At 40.8% G+C, this 15,434-nt stretch overlaps 1 protein-coding gene across 1 annotated transcript; it reads right to left on the bottom strand.

Moving 5' to 3' along the window:
- Positions 1-1,307: 1,307 nt before the first annotated feature.
- CTHRC1 (collagen triple helix repeat containing 1) lies at positions 1,308-12,629 on the bottom strand. The gene is made up of 4 exons (XM_068526246.1): positions 12,324-12,629; positions 7,290-7,511; positions 5,094-5,310; positions 1,308-1,839 (listed from the first exon to the last, which is right to left on the bottom strand). Exons 1-4 carry the CDS (start codon positions 12,474-12,476, stop codon positions 1,697-1,699), a joined length of 735 nt encoding a protein of 244 aa, XP_068382347.1. The 5' UTR covers positions 12,477-12,629; the 3' UTR covers positions 1,308-1,696.
- Positions 12,630-15,434: the final 2,805 nt, after the last annotated feature.

Here is a 15,434-nt window from a genome sequence, read left to right as displayed (position 1 = left end):
CATAATCCTATGTCAATTAACATATTCTTCTATCCCCTGTATTGCCTAAAATTTAACGGTTGTATCTGGAGGCTAAATCAGATCCAGGTTTGATTCTTTCTTGCAAAACAACTTCTTGGGTAGTGTTATGTGCTTTCCTTAGGGGGCACATAGTCTTCTTTTCATGTTGGAATGTTATCAGTCATTGATGATCATTGCTAGAGCCCTAAAATCATGCAGGGTTGAAAAGAGGGATATCCCATCACTTTCTTCATTTGTTATCTATACCAATATATATTACTATAAAATACACACACACACACATTCTATAGAGAAATTTTCCTTCATCAACAATTTGGTTACCCAGAAATACAGTTCATGTAGAGAAAGCAGAACAAATGCTTTGCTTTTTTCCCCAAATTTCAAAGTAACAAGTTGATTTCCTGGCATCCTCTAAGTTGACCAATGAATTTTATTTTAATATCATTATGAACTCATGCATTTAAACATATCTGATGTGTTTCAAACCATTCCAGTTGTTATCTTCATTGATGCTTAAATCGTATCATCTTTGCCAGTGAGAACCAATCCACATTGGCTCTTGGATCCTGTTGAGTCGTCTTTCATAGTTGCCAAGATGTTCCAGGCTCATCTTGTACATTTCCTGCCCCAGAGCTGAAATCACCCATTTCTTCAAGGAGCCTTAGTTCCTTTTAGTAGGAAATGGTATATAGAGATCACAATCCGGGCATTACTAGTTTGGTCATTATTTCTAGGTCTTTTCAGTAAACAAAGCTAGGAGTTTCTGTTGTTAATTGTTTTATAGCTTTATTTAGGATACCTTATGAGTTCATACTGACACTTCCAAGTCAAGCCCAGGATTTACTTAACTTTATCAGTCTTACACCTGTACTTCCTTCATCATGAATTCTTTCTGATCACCTCAGCCAGAAGTGATAGGCCTTTCTTTGAATTATACCACCTCTTCAACAACTTTTGTCACAATCAACATATTAAATCTTTGATTTGTTATTTTTGTGTGTATCTTAGTTTCCCTACCAAATGGTAAGCAGTTTGAGACCAGAGTCCCCGTCTTTTTACTCTTTGTTAAATTAAGATAAAATTTGTAAAGTGCTAGTGCATTTCCTGACACATAAATATCCCTTTCTCTTTGAATCCCTCAAAATATGGAACAGGACTATACATGTACTAAATTTAAAACATGATTGTTAAACGGATAAATACAAAATCAGGTTTATCCTCAACTTTCCAGATATAAAGTACCAGAAACCCTCATTTTAGTGGCAATTACGTTAAAGATATTAAAGTTGTTTGAAATAAGTTTTATTTCACAGATATAAAACAATTCTGAACATTTACAACTTATACAAAGACTGGTAGCTTTTATATTTTAAAAAGTGCTACACTAAGAGAACAGGAAAGAAACGGAGACCGCAGTAACATTCCAAATTATAGGTTCAGGGAATGGGAATATGAAGAAAGTATTTTAATTTTCTACAAAAATCCCAAAACCAGTTTTGATGGAAGGAAAATGAATACTGGATCTAAAAACAGTGTGAAATCACACTTTGGTCTGTAAACACATTTAGTTTTGTTTTTTCATTCAGATGTACACATAAAAATTATATAAGGGGTCACTAAAATGAACCATTCAAAGGTATAATACAAGAGAGGTAGGGAACAAAAACGAAAGGATTTATTTTGGCAGCTCTTCAATAATGATACGAGACACTGAATTCCACCCCGTAGAGGCATCTCCTTTCGGGTAATCTGAGCAAGTTCCAACCCAGATAGCAATGTCTACTAGTCCGGCACCAATTCCTTCACAGAGTCCTTCCACTGCAAAACAAGGTGAGAATTACAGATCTCTATAGAACAAAAAGCAAAAACCTTTAGCTCAACTGTATTACTTCAGCAAGCTAGGTTAAATCTACTTAATGTACAGGGAATTAAAAATGCTAATACTTAATAAAGGTCTCATACAGATAAGTTCTCTTTTTCTTAGCACATAAATATTTTTTTAAAGATGTATACATATCCATTCTATGAAATAAGCTTCACGGGGAATTTTCTTAGAGGTTTTAATCATAAAGGGAGACTTTGTTTAGTTACAGAGATGACCTAAAACAAAAAAAAGCAATTTATTTGACTAAACAAAGGAAGCCTACACTTTTAAAAGCCAAGACTTCGACGTGATATGTAAGTCTTTTGTAAAGAAAGCCCTTTCCAACACTTACCTGTATACACTTGATGGTATTCAACTAGAAAAAAAAAGGACTTTTATAACATTAAAAGAAAATTCTAGCGTAATCATTATATCAGTCCTTCAATCCAGAATTTCCTCACCATGAAAAAAACAAAAAACTAAGTAAATCCTGTTTTTCCTCTGTGTTTTTATGGTTTATAAACACGTGCCTTTTCACAGGTCCTCTCGACTTTCACATACTAATATATATAAGTCGCATTCCTTCTTATCAAGGCTCTTCTCCAACATTAAAAAAAATTCCCCCAGTGTTGATTTTAATAGGCAAAAGGTACAACCCCTTTGACGTCTGTGTCAGGGGGAAAAGGCTGGCAGATTGGCACATTCTTTAAGAAAACGGGTTCTTACATATAAGTAGGGTAGGGATGACCACATGTGACTGGTTAGTTTTCCTATCTGGTTAAGGTTAGTGCATTTGAACCGAGCCAGGGGTTGCAGGCCTAAAGCAATCTGCTTCCACCAGCTGTGACATCAGTGAATTGAAGGCAAGTCCCTCTGAATCTGGGGACCTGTGACTGGTTCAGGCCCCTTTCAAAGTTGGGAGAACTAAGCAGTGCGTGCCCACAATCCCATTTAATCTAGAATTCTCAGTATCATGCCAGGTGAGAAAGCCTGGAAATCCTCATGTTCTCCCAAGGTCTTGACATCCACGGCCTAAAAATTTGTTCACTTCATCCCACAGGAGGTCAGACAAGTTTGCGTTCAGTGTCAGCCTCACACGGGACGGGGAGAGTCAAGTGGTCACTTCATGGTCTTTAACAAATGAAATAATGTTTTTTGAATGAATGAACATTTTTTCTGTGATAAGGTAGTATTGCAGCTTATTAAGCACTTAAACTATGTTGGATTAGGGGTTCTCAACCTGTTTTCCTCCTAGATCCAGGTAAGAAGATGACATCCTAATGTATGTCAAACTCCCATGGACATATCCAAGGCTTAATGTCATCCTCTGATGTGCAAACTGTAAGTGCATCCCTTTCCTTTCCCTCAAGAAAGAGTATCAGTGTGCAAGGGAAAGTGAATTTATTATAGAGGTAACCTTTAACTCATCTTAAGACAAAAACTGTTATGAATAACAAATTACTTCTGACATTCTACCCAACTGATCACACCAAATAAGTTTCCACAACATGGTTGGGAAATGCTATGTTAAATAATTTACAAAGTATATGTATGTATAGGTCACAGTTCCTAGGCCTGAGAGCTTACATTATAGCAAGATATTAACACACACATTTAAAGATACTACAATAGAAAGTAAGTTGCTTATATCAACTACTATTTAAACACATATCACTTCCTAGTCAAATTTTGTATTTTACCCAGATTTTAAAAATTTTAGTTACTGCTTCTCAGATGGAAAGCACCTCTTCCTTTATAGCACAGAACTTAGTGAAAAGGCTTTTTCATCTGATCAAACCTTGTCTTGGGAGACAAGAGAGCAGGGCTCTGGTTTCTGCTCTCCAGGACAGAGTCGACTGTTCAGGGTAAGACACTTTATTTCCCTGGACCTCCTCTATGTGCAGAGAGAAGGGGTTAAAGTATCTTCTTTACATCTTGAGGATATTGTGGGGATCTGAGGAAGAAAATGGAAGGGATGCCCTTGATTTCTTAGGGATAAATGTGCTCTATTAATTTGGGGGATCAGTATCTGACTTGATCCCTAAGAATGCTGAAATATTTCTTCTGGTTAGCAGTGAGGGGATCTCTTCTCTTCCCTCTGACATTTTTAAGTACAAGATTCATGAGAAATCCTTTCAAGAAATCAGGGAAATGAAGCTATCGCTATCGACACCTTGTGATTCTCTCGGCATGTGTTGTGTTATGGTGTGCCACACTCCCAGCTCCTGCCACACAGCAACTCAAGAAAGCAAAATAGCTGGCAGCCAAATGCTCATAGTGGTGTGTCTGGGTGATGACATTAATAGGTAGTTTTTTCCCCTTCTACTTTTTGGTAGCTTCTAAACTCTTTCAATGAACCTTAAAATACAGCAAAACAAACCCCAAAAAACTCAACAAAAACAGAACAAAACAAAACAAAAAACCCAATAGTTTTGGGGTTTTTTGGCCACGCACAGCATGCGGGATCTTCCCTGACCAGGGATGGAACCCGCGCCCCCTGCAGTGCGAGCGTAGGGTTTTAACCACTGGACCACCAGGGAAGTCCAAGGTTTTTTTTTTTAACAGCTTAAGTGACCACTGGTTTAATTGAATGTCGTTTCTTTTATAGGAGGTAGAAGCAAACAGAGAATGCAGGAACAATATAGAAATGTTCTCTTTTACAAATGCAGCGGACTGTACCTACCTTTTTAAAGAACAAGGCAGAGAAATCAGCCTTCTTATCAATCTAAGCCAGTGGTTCTCAAGCTTGGCTGAACATTGAGATAACCAGGAGAGATTTTGGAAGTTCCATTGCCTGAGGTGCAACCAGACCCATTAAGTCAGCCTTCATGGAGGAGTGTTACCCAGGCACGGTGATTTTTTAAAGTTCCCCAGTTGAACACAAGGTATAGCTAAGGTTGAAAACCACTGCTCTACGGCATTATTGGCTATTTCGCCATTTCATCTAACTCAGTGATTTTCAACCTTGTGATCTTTTAAAAAACACAGCTGCTGGGGTCTTACCCCAAGATTCTGATTCAGTTGATCACAGATGAGACCCAGGCATCCACATAGTTTTTAAAAGATCTATAAGAAATTCTGAAGTGCAACCAGGATGGAGAATTATGCACAGAAAGCTTGCTATGACCTACCATGATAGTGGACTCAAAACTAATCTTTAGTCTCTAAAGATCTGAGGCACATTCTGCAACGTCACCATTCTACGTACCAGAAGAAGTGCGATGAATATTAATTGTCGAATTCAGTTCAGGGCTTCCTTGGTCCAAATAAATTATGGCTTCAATAGGAAGAGGTCCTGAACATTCAGCTCCATTGAATGTGAAATACCAACGCTGACAGCATGCGCTTCTGCATTTTAACCGAAGCGAGCCACTGAACAAAACTCTTAGGGCGCTGTTCGAACGCATCTTTGTGAATGTACACTCCTGTCACAAACACAGAAATAGGGTTTAATTAGCATTTTCAATTTTAATTAAAAAGATGCTTTCAAATTGTATTGTGCATTTTATTTAACTATCCTTTTCCCCAAACTGCATTTTAAAAACTTAGCTTTTACAGAGGGAAAGCAGTTCTCTGCAAATGGAAAAGAGACTCTGATATTAGAAACTCTAAGAAAATAGAATTATGGCTTTCTTAGAATTATTCACTCCACTGAGGGTATCTTTCAGTTTTTACCAAAAACAGCCAGTCTTCAGTATTTTAGACCAAAACAGTCTATATATTTACTTTTCTTTTTATTCCAAAATTATTTCCTACGTTCTGGATACTATAGATACAACAGTAAACAACACAGAATCCCTGCCCTCGTGGAACTTACATTCTAGACTAGCACTGCCCATATATATTACTTTGACCTGTTTCTTTTTTTTTTTTTTTTTAATATTTATTTATTTATTTGACTGCGCTGGGTCTTAGTTGAGGCATGCGAGATCTTCATTGCCTTGTGCGGGATCTTTTAATTGCAGCATGCGGGATCTAGCTACCTGGCCAGAGATCGAACCCGGGCCCCCTGCATTGGGAGCACGGAGTCTTAACCACTGGACCACCAGGGAAGTCCCTAACCTGTTTCTTTTTAAGCAACAGAAAACAATATCAGGAGTAAAGCATAGGTGGGGTTTTTAGTCTTTACCTATATGACACAATGATAAGACCCAGGTCTTTGCAAAATTTGTTTGTCTATTGGCTCATGGTCCTACTACCTTTTACCTGTAGAAGGCTCCCAAACCCATTCTGACCACTGCTAAAAGGAACTTGAAAACATATTGTATTAATAATCCAGAGTCCACAGGGCAAGTTTTTAGAGAGAACTCAGCCAGCAACTTTTGATGAACTATAAATAAGCAACCAGTCTATCAACGTCAGGTGTTTAAAGAAGTAGGCAACATTTTAACAAAATGCTTTCTAAGAAAACACGTGTGAAAATATAACTGGTCAGTCACCAAACTATGGAAGCTATATGGAAATTCTACCACACAGAAATCAAATCAAGACAGCCTCAAACATTTTTATAGATAATAGAGCGGACATTAAAGAGCTGAAAGAGGAGCAGGGATAATACACAGATTGCTACTTAGAACCTGAGAGCTTTATGAAAATAAAATCTCTTCTATTTGCCTGGTGGTAGTAGTGGTTAATATCAAGGAATAATATATTGTGGATATAGAACCATGTACAGAGTCTGTCAACAAAAGAAGAAAGAGGCTTGAAATGGCACCAACTTCAACTCTGTGCCAGCCCAGTGGACTTGCCAGTTACTTTGGAAGCAAACACTAATCAAAGTGACTGAGTCATTAATCCAAATGCATTGCCAGACAAGCTATTTTGAGTAATTTTTCTCCCTAAATATTACAGAATAATTTTAAATGGTCATTGTAGTGTATCTCTGGTCCATTCTACTTCTCTTAAGCTTAGCAATTTTAAGCTGGGCCTGCTACCCAGAATAAGGACAAATACCAATGGACTTCCCACCTCTAGATAATTCCAATCATGTGTTAATTTCTTGGATATTTCTTTTCACCTTTATATCTGGAACCACAGCAGAATTTCTTAGACTAATTTAAATGCACTTTAGGACAAGATTGGAAAGTTGCTTACTGTCCAACACAGACACCTATGCTCTCCCTTTTTGTTTCCATTTAAAAAAAAAAAAGAGTAAGTTATTTTAAGTATTGTTAGGGTTAAAATAATATGGTGATATATTTATCTCAGAAATAGCTTTATAAAATTAATTCTGAAATGTTATCAATGTTTTCACTAATTCTAAGTTAGAAGTCACATGGTACCCATTCCTTAATACTTTTTGTCTTTTAGTAAAAATAAAATAAAATCACACTTAAAATTATCACTCAACTATGAAAACCTTTAAGTTTTACTTCAACTTTAAAATAATTCAGACTTTACTTACCGCAATTTTTCCAAGGTCTATGCCATAATTCAGTGAACTCCACGAACACTGCTTATAGTTAGGCGTCCAGGACTCCTCAAAGACTTCCCTCAGGCATTCCCCCTTTTCTCCTTTGAATCCATCTCGACCTGGGATCCCAGGGGTACCAGGGATGCCATTGGCCCCAGGGCTCCCATCTCGCCCAGGCACCCCCGCAGGCCCTTGTAAGCACATGCCATTATACTGCAACAGAAAAAAGAAAGGGGGAAAAACTCCCTTCACTTAAGATTCAAAGACTCAGAACTGCATTTACTTTGAGGCCTTGGAGTCAAGAATCCCTTCATACCACTTGCCCATGTTCCAGATGAGTTATTTTTTATATATAAAGAACGGATTTTTAAACTTATTTCTAAAATATTAGGATTTCTTTCCTATTCTTTTTTTTTTTTTGCAGACTTTACACACACACACAATCAAAGAAGAGAAAATGTTTTCATTTGTCTGCTTTTTTCTACTGCTCATTAAAAGCATACACAATTTTTAAATGGCTGTATTCTAAGGTAGACATAATTTGATATACTGCTCTTTTCTTCTAACCCTACATATTGTAAAGAGACTTGGATTTCAGAATTATACTTTTACAATTTTATGCAAACATTGCACTATTTTGGGATCGTTATTTCTATTTTTTTTCTATCGTTAACATTATTGTAATGAAAATCTTTATCCACATAGCTTTTTTCTTCTTTTCAATTATTTCCCTAAGATAAATTCTCAGAGATATAATTATAAAATAAAATCTTAACTCAATAGTTATCTTACACTGGCAATATCTCTAAGTTGGATAAGCACACATGCTTCTCCTCCCTATTTTCATGTGGAGGAAGTGTTGGAACACTTCTGGCCTCCAACCCCACTCAGCCCTCCCCACCAAGAAGAAGGAATAAATAATCTCATTGCAAGTGACCATTAGTCTTTAATAGGGTGGCAGTAATCTAACAAACTCTTAAGTGCTAGGATTATCTCTGTTTTCCTTGGGGGGGTGGTGCCGTAGTATCACGTAGAAGTTGAGTGATAGATTCTAGAGTCATATACTCTGGATTTTAATCCTGGCTCCACCATTTATTAGCTATGTGAGATAGAGCAAGTTATTCAACATTTCAATGCCTGTTTCCTTAACTGAAATATGGGGAAAAATAATAAAGATTCTTACCTTGTAGGAGATTTAAGTGAGATAATACATAAAATGTGCTAGAGCAGTACCTGGCACATAGTATATAGTCAGCCATGAGTATTCTTATTATTTCCTCAAGACCATGTGAGATAGTGGCCCAGGGGAAGTGTGTCCACTCCCTTGAGTGGACTAGGACTGGGGAAGAGAGCATTAGCAAACCTGCTGGGTAACACACATAGCCATAAGCCACCCACAGCAATACAGCTACATCAGTGGTAAAGCTGGATCTCCATCTGCCTAATCCTCGTGCCTATCCCTGAATTGGTCCATTATTAGACCCTTCAAACCGCAAGCCCAATTCATTTAAATTTTTACTTTAACAATCCCTATTTGTATAAATGATCTAATACTATCATTCTCTATAAATATACTGTCCAGTGAGAACAAAAAAATCAAGATTCCTTATATATTAAAATAACTTCAAAGCTTTTTTTTTTAACATCTTTATTGGAGTATAATTGCTTTATAATGTTGTGTTAGTTTCTGCTGTATAACAAAGTGAATCAGCTATATGTATACATATATCCCCATATCCCCTCGCTCTTGCATCTCCCTCCCACCCTCCCTATCCCACCCCTCTAGGTGGTCACAAAGCACGGAGCTGATCTCCCTATGCTATTCAGCTGCTTCTACTAGCTATCTATTTTACATTTGGTAGTGTATATATGTCAATGCCACTCTCTAACTTCATCCCAACTTACCCTTCCCCCTCCCCGTGTCCTCAAGTCCATTCTCTACGTCTGCATCTTTATTTCTGTCCTGCCTCTAGGTTCATCAGAACCTTTTTTTTTTTTTGATTCCATATATATGTGTTAGCATACGGTATTTGTTTTTCTCTTTCTGACTTACTTCACCCTGTATGACAAACTCTAGGTCCATCCACCTCACTACAAATAGCTCAATTTCATTTCTTTTTATGGCTGAGTAATATTCCATTGTATATATGTGCCACATTTTCTTTATCCATTCATCTGTCGATGGACACTTAGGTTGCTTCCATGTCCTGGCTATTGTAAATAGTGCTGCAATGAATATTGTGGTACATGACTCTTTTTGAATTATGGTTTTCTCAGGGTATATGCCCAGTAGTGGGATTGCTGGGTCATATGGTAGTTCTATTTTTAGTATTTTAAGGGACCTCCATACTGTTCTCCATAGTGGCTGTATCAATTTACATTCCCACCAACAGTGCAAGAGGGTTCCCTTTTCTCCACACCCTCTCCAGCATTTATTGTTTGTAGATTTTTTGGTGATGGCCATTCTGACCGGTGTGAGGTGATACTTCATTGTAGTTTTGATTTGCATTTCTCTAACAAAGCTTATTTTTTAATTTCACCATCTAGGGTTAGATATGGTCATATTATTAAATACAGTAATGACACTGCCTAGGAAAGATCCTTATGTATCTAATGTTTGCCAATCAATCTTCTCACATCACTAATTTGATCTTTATTTTGCTAAATGATTTTTATGACTTTGACCAGTGCCATTTTCCTGACTTTAAGAAAAAAAAAAAAAAAGACACTTCTATTTATTTGCTGCCAGAGAAATAATAAGAAACGTATTTAACAAAATTGCAAAAGTACTCAAAGACATGCTAAAGTATAAAACATTCTAGTTGGCTTAATTTTATACTTAATTTTCATTTTGGTAGATATACTTTAATTTTATTTAGATTTAAATTTAAATTTAGTAGATATACTTTAATTTTCATTTAGTAGATAGGTTACTTTCACTAGCAGATATATGCAATGTTTACACATAGATTTCAAGTGGGAAGGGAGAAACAATACAACTTCTGGTATTCTTTGATTTTTTTTTTCACTGTTATTCCCCTCAGATCAAAGTTTTATTTTTCTATATATGAGCAGTTCTTAACGGGGGACAATTTTGTCCCCCAGAGGATACCTGGCAATGTCTGGAGACATTTTCGGTTGTCACAGCTTGGGAGGGAGAGGTTGCTATTGGCACCTAGTGGGTAGATGGCAGGGATGCGGCTAAGCATGCTAGATGCACAAACAACAACAAAGCAACAAAGAATCATCTAGCCCCAAAAGTCAATTGCGCCATGGTTGAGAATTTTTATTCACCTTTTTATCTAAAAACTGCATTTCAGAGACCACATAATTTTACTGAATTCGGTTCCACAGGTATTACATCTGCCTTCTTTCACTTCTTTCACTAACCCAGCACATGATTAGTATCAGGTAGGGGTTCCATGAATGTCTGCAGAAGGAACCCCTGTTTCTTTCACTGGCCACCAGGGGGCAGAGCTTGTTGCACGCTTGAAAGGAAGGCTTTGAAAGATCCCGTACAAAGAAGCTGCTTTATAGAATCTGTTGAAACCTTAATGACTGTGTGGATTCTTTCCCCCCAGCAAAACCAAATCCAATCTACAGGATGCACCTGAGCCAGGCTGCACAATAAAGTTTTCCAAGTCGGGCTAGAGTTGTGGGAAACCGCAGGTACTGTAAATCCTTGGAGGGAAAGAAAAAAAGTTGCTAGCTTTATAGGGAAAGGGGGTATTTTGTGTATCATAACGACAGATTCATAAAATGCAGACTGCACATGAACCACATTCATTTGGTAGAGTTTTAAACAATTTAGGCACTAAAAATAGAACTGTAGCCCTGAACACACAGTCTGCTTTGTGGAGCAAAATTACATAGCACCACACCAAAAAGTGCAGTGTGGAACGGCAGGAATTTTTTTACAGAGCTTTTGAATCTGGCATAGAACTAGCTGCCAGGGAGCTTGGCTTATTAGCTCAGTTTACAATGGCAGCTTGACAAATTCGAAACAGTTTTTTATCAAAAAAATGCCCCCTCTTATGTCCTGCAATGCCTGTAACCCATATTTGTCTGCTTAAAGATTGAAGTTTATTATATGCCAAGGAATATGGTGGTTTTGAAACCATCACTCTTGCTCCAGGGTAGAGAACCACTCTGCCCTTCACTGGGTTTGTTGACTTTTAGAAGGAAAGAGCTTTAAGTAAACAGACCTTCCCATAGATTACCCCTTCAGAGAGCACTTGGGCTATTTATTAGCTCTGCTGGTAACTGTCTTCTCCCTTAGTTCAGCTGTGATGCTCCTACCTGGTGGTCACAGGCTGAAGACCCAGGGTGTCTGGAAGGGCTGCCCATCTGTCTAAACAGAACAATGAAATGGGTCCTTGGAGGGTTAGTGCTGGGCCCCTTCATTTCCCCTTCTGATCGTAAACCCTCTGAACAATTCCTGGCCCAGCTGTGGTCGTCCAACAAAGTAAACTGCAGCCCATACTCCCTAGGAAGATGACCCAACATGACTCACTGTCATCAAGTTACAAAGAGTTGGACGGATGTTGGGTGAGGATTGTTATTCTCTCCCGCTGGCAGATGTGGCCACCAGCCCCAAGAGAGGACACGTTGCAAGTCCCTGGCCCAGGCCCACCCAGGAGGTCAGTTAGTCCAGGGTGTCCCAGGCAGCTCCCTGGCCCACGTTCTAACCTACCCAAGCTCCTCATTCTACTCTCATTGCAGCCCTAACCCTCTCCATCCCTGGGGGGTGGGGGGGGGGCCGGGAATCGATGGGGGCTCAGAGGTCAGAAATTATTGGGCGACTCCCTGTACTCTGGGGCGTCCCACACGACCCGTGGGGCATCTCTGGTTCACGATGGCCCTCTCATATCGGTCTCCCTCGCCAGTTCCAGGACTCCACTACCCGCAAAGCCCAGGTCCTTCCTTCCCCGTAGACTCAGACAAAGCGGGACCCCCAGGCGCACGCAAGACATACACCCCCTCCCCCGTCCCCGCTCGGGGCTCTGTCCCCTCCACCGGACTCACCAGGTCCACCACCTCCCTCTGCCGGAGCAGAGCCTTTTGCTTCCCCTTGGGGGTCTCGGAGGCGCTCGACGGCGCCCGCAGCTGCAGCAGCAGGAGCAGCAGGAGGCCGAGGAGCCGCTGCGGGGAGGCGGTGGCGGGGCCCTGGAGGCGCATGGCGCGCGGCGGCCCCGGGACGCGCAGAGCAGGCGAGGAGGAGGAGGAGGCGACGACCCGGGAGCCGGGACGTGATCACAATCCGGCCCCGCCGCGCTCCGAGGCCACCGCCGGCTGCATCAATGCGCCTTTCAGCCGCATGCTTCCCCCCCGCCCCTCACTCCCGCCCCCCGGACACAGGAGTTTCCCTCCCGTCATAGGTCGGAGCCCTCACCCCGAGCCCGACGCGGGGCGGGCCGACAGCCGGGCCCGCCCCCTCCTGCGGCCGCTCAGCCCGCGCGGACCCTCGGGGGCTGTGCAGACAGCTGGGATCAGCCCCCTGCAGAGGCGGGGGAGGGGATTGGGATTGGGAGGGGTGGTGCGGATGCGGGTGGCCGTGTTTAGTGAACCACAGGTGGAGGCTTCGAGAACCGAGTGGAGACGGCACCGTTGAAATGAGCATTGAAGAGGCCCGTGCCTTCACCTGGGTCCAGGAACACCTGGGTCAAACCCTGGCACCGTGGGCGAGCTCTTTTGAGAGATGACGTTTCTGGGGGGCTTAGGAAGGGGTGGGAAGGAGTCATAGATAGCATCAGGTTCTCCCAGGGGCCCATGACCCACATAATTAAGAACCCGTGCTTCACAGAGTGCTAACACAAAGCTCCAGGAACCACATAGTCTTTAACGCATACTCTCTGTCCTCTTGGCAGTACTGTGGAAGTTGATACCTCCTCTGCTTGCCCCATTTACAGATGAGAAAACTGAGGCTCGGGAGGTTAGGCAACACTCAGTGGTAGAAGTCCACTTTTGAGCAGTCACTCTTGACTTCTGATTGATAATTAGCTTTTTCTAACCCCCTCTGTCCTCCTTTGTCCATTCTGGAAGAAAGCATCCTCAGAGACCCAGGCCACCCACCAGCTAGGGTCAGGCTGGAGCAGGAGTTCCTTTATACACCACTGGCTGGAGTCAGGCAGGACAGAAGTCTTGCCACACCACAACCTCTTGGCAACGATAGAGGTTGCCAACAGAATGGCGCTGATGCTGAGGTCAAATTCAGCGCAGCAGGGTTCTCTTTACAGACCCACCAGGTTCTGGGAAGTTATGGTGGGCCCAACAGATGGATATTAAAAAGAAGGAACAGTCTGGCAGGGGAGCAGTTCAGGGCAGTTCTAGGAATGTTCACTCCTGGGCCAGTGCCTAAATTCAGGTAAATTCTATTCCTGTTTGTCAAAAGAAACAAACATCCAAATGGGTTCTATAGCCAGGACTGGCTGCATAATATGTGGAGCCCAGTGCAAATAAAAATTCAGGGTCCTTTGTTAAAAAATTGTTAAGAATTTCAAGACAGTGTTAACAGAGCAATACACCAAGCAAGGGACCCATCTTAGTGCAGCCACACGGGCTGCTCACCCGTGAAACCGGCCCTGTGTAAAGCTGAACAGGGTCCCAGCTGATGCCCTTATGTAGACAAACCAGTGTGGTGGCAGCAGTCTACAGGCTGGAGAGGAGAAGAGGGCACCACCAGAGTCTGTCTTCTATCCACAATTCTTGCTGCTGTTACTGCTGCCACTACTACCGCCCAGTGACTTCAGATGGTCCCTTTCTGTGTGAATTTGGGGTCGAAATTAGCAATTAGCTAATTCTGTGTTAACATCCATGCATTTTTTAATCTACACATTCACATAGTTAATTAAATTACACTGCAAGATAAGTAAACCAGATATTGTTATCTATATTTCAAAGATAATATATAATAATGTATAAGTGCTTTACAGCATACAGAGGGCTTTCACATACTCTGTCTCTCAGATCCTAAAATTACCATAAAAGTACTCCCACTATGGGTTTGATTAACTTCGCTCTCTCTATGCTTACTTCTATACCTCTGTGGGTTTGCAAAGTCATTTTTCTTACTACCTCTGGAATTTGAGTTTTCTTGGTTTAAAACTTAGACCCATTCTACCATTATAGATTTTTAGTTTACATTGGGGGTTATGGATTAAAGTCCTAGGTGCTATTTCCAGAGTGATCTTTCCTGAAGATTTCCAAGTGTTCTACATATTTTCTGTTCAAATATTTAACTTTTTTTCCTATCGAACTATTTCTTTTAATTAAAAAAATTTTTTTTAAATTTTTTGGCTGTCTTGCATGGCATGCAGGATCTTGGTTCCTCGACTGGGGATCGAGCCTGTGCCCCCTGCAGTGGAAGCACAGAGTCTTAACCACTGGACCACCAGGGAAGTCCCACTAGTGAACTATTAATGCATTTCTTATCTGTCATAAAAACGTCTTTTTTTATAGAGTTTTTTTTTTTCATACAGTTAGTAACTTTTGTTTTTCAATTTTATTTTTGGCTGCATTGGGTTTTTGTTGCTGCATGTGGGCTTTCTCTAGTTGCGGCGAGCGAGGGCTACTCTTCGTTGCGGTGCGCGGGCTTCTCATTGTGGTGGCTTCTCTTGTTGCGGAGCACGGGCTTTAGGCGCGCGGGCTTCAGTAGTTGTGGCTCGCGGGCTCTAGAGCGCAGGCTAAGTAGCTGTGGCACACGGGCTTAGTTGCTCCCCGGCATGTGGGATCTTCCTGGACCAGGGCTCGAACCCATATCCCCTGCATTGGCAGGTGGATTCTTAACCACTGCACCACCAGGGAAGTCCCATAAAAACTCCTTCAAGAGTGACATCTTTAAAATATTTAATTTTCCCATTTAGATACATAATATAGCTCCCCATTTATCCAAATCCTGTTTTATGCATAGGTAAAATTTTTCCTTATATAGGTCTTATATATTCTTTATCATGGCTACTATGTATTTTGCTGCTGTTGCAAATGGAATCTACACCTCCGCACTGATTGTATTATTGTTATATTACTGTGTAACAAATTGCCACAATCTTAGTGACTTAACACAAATTTATTACCTCCCAGTTTTGTGAGTCATGAGTCCAGCACAGGTTAGGGTCATACAAAGCTGAAGTCAAGGTG

The sequence above is a fragment of the Eschrichtius robustus genome, chromosome 17 (assembly GCF_028021215.1).
Source record: "Eschrichtius robustus isolate mEscRob2 chromosome 17, mEscRob2.pri, whole genome shotgun sequence".
In the NCBI taxonomy this organism is placed as follows: Eukaryota; Metazoa; Chordata; class Mammalia; order Artiodactyla; family Eschrichtiidae; genus Eschrichtius; species Eschrichtius robustus.
The sequence above is the reverse complement of the archived record's forward strand: the minus strand, read 5'-3'. Positions and strand labels throughout refer to the sequence as shown.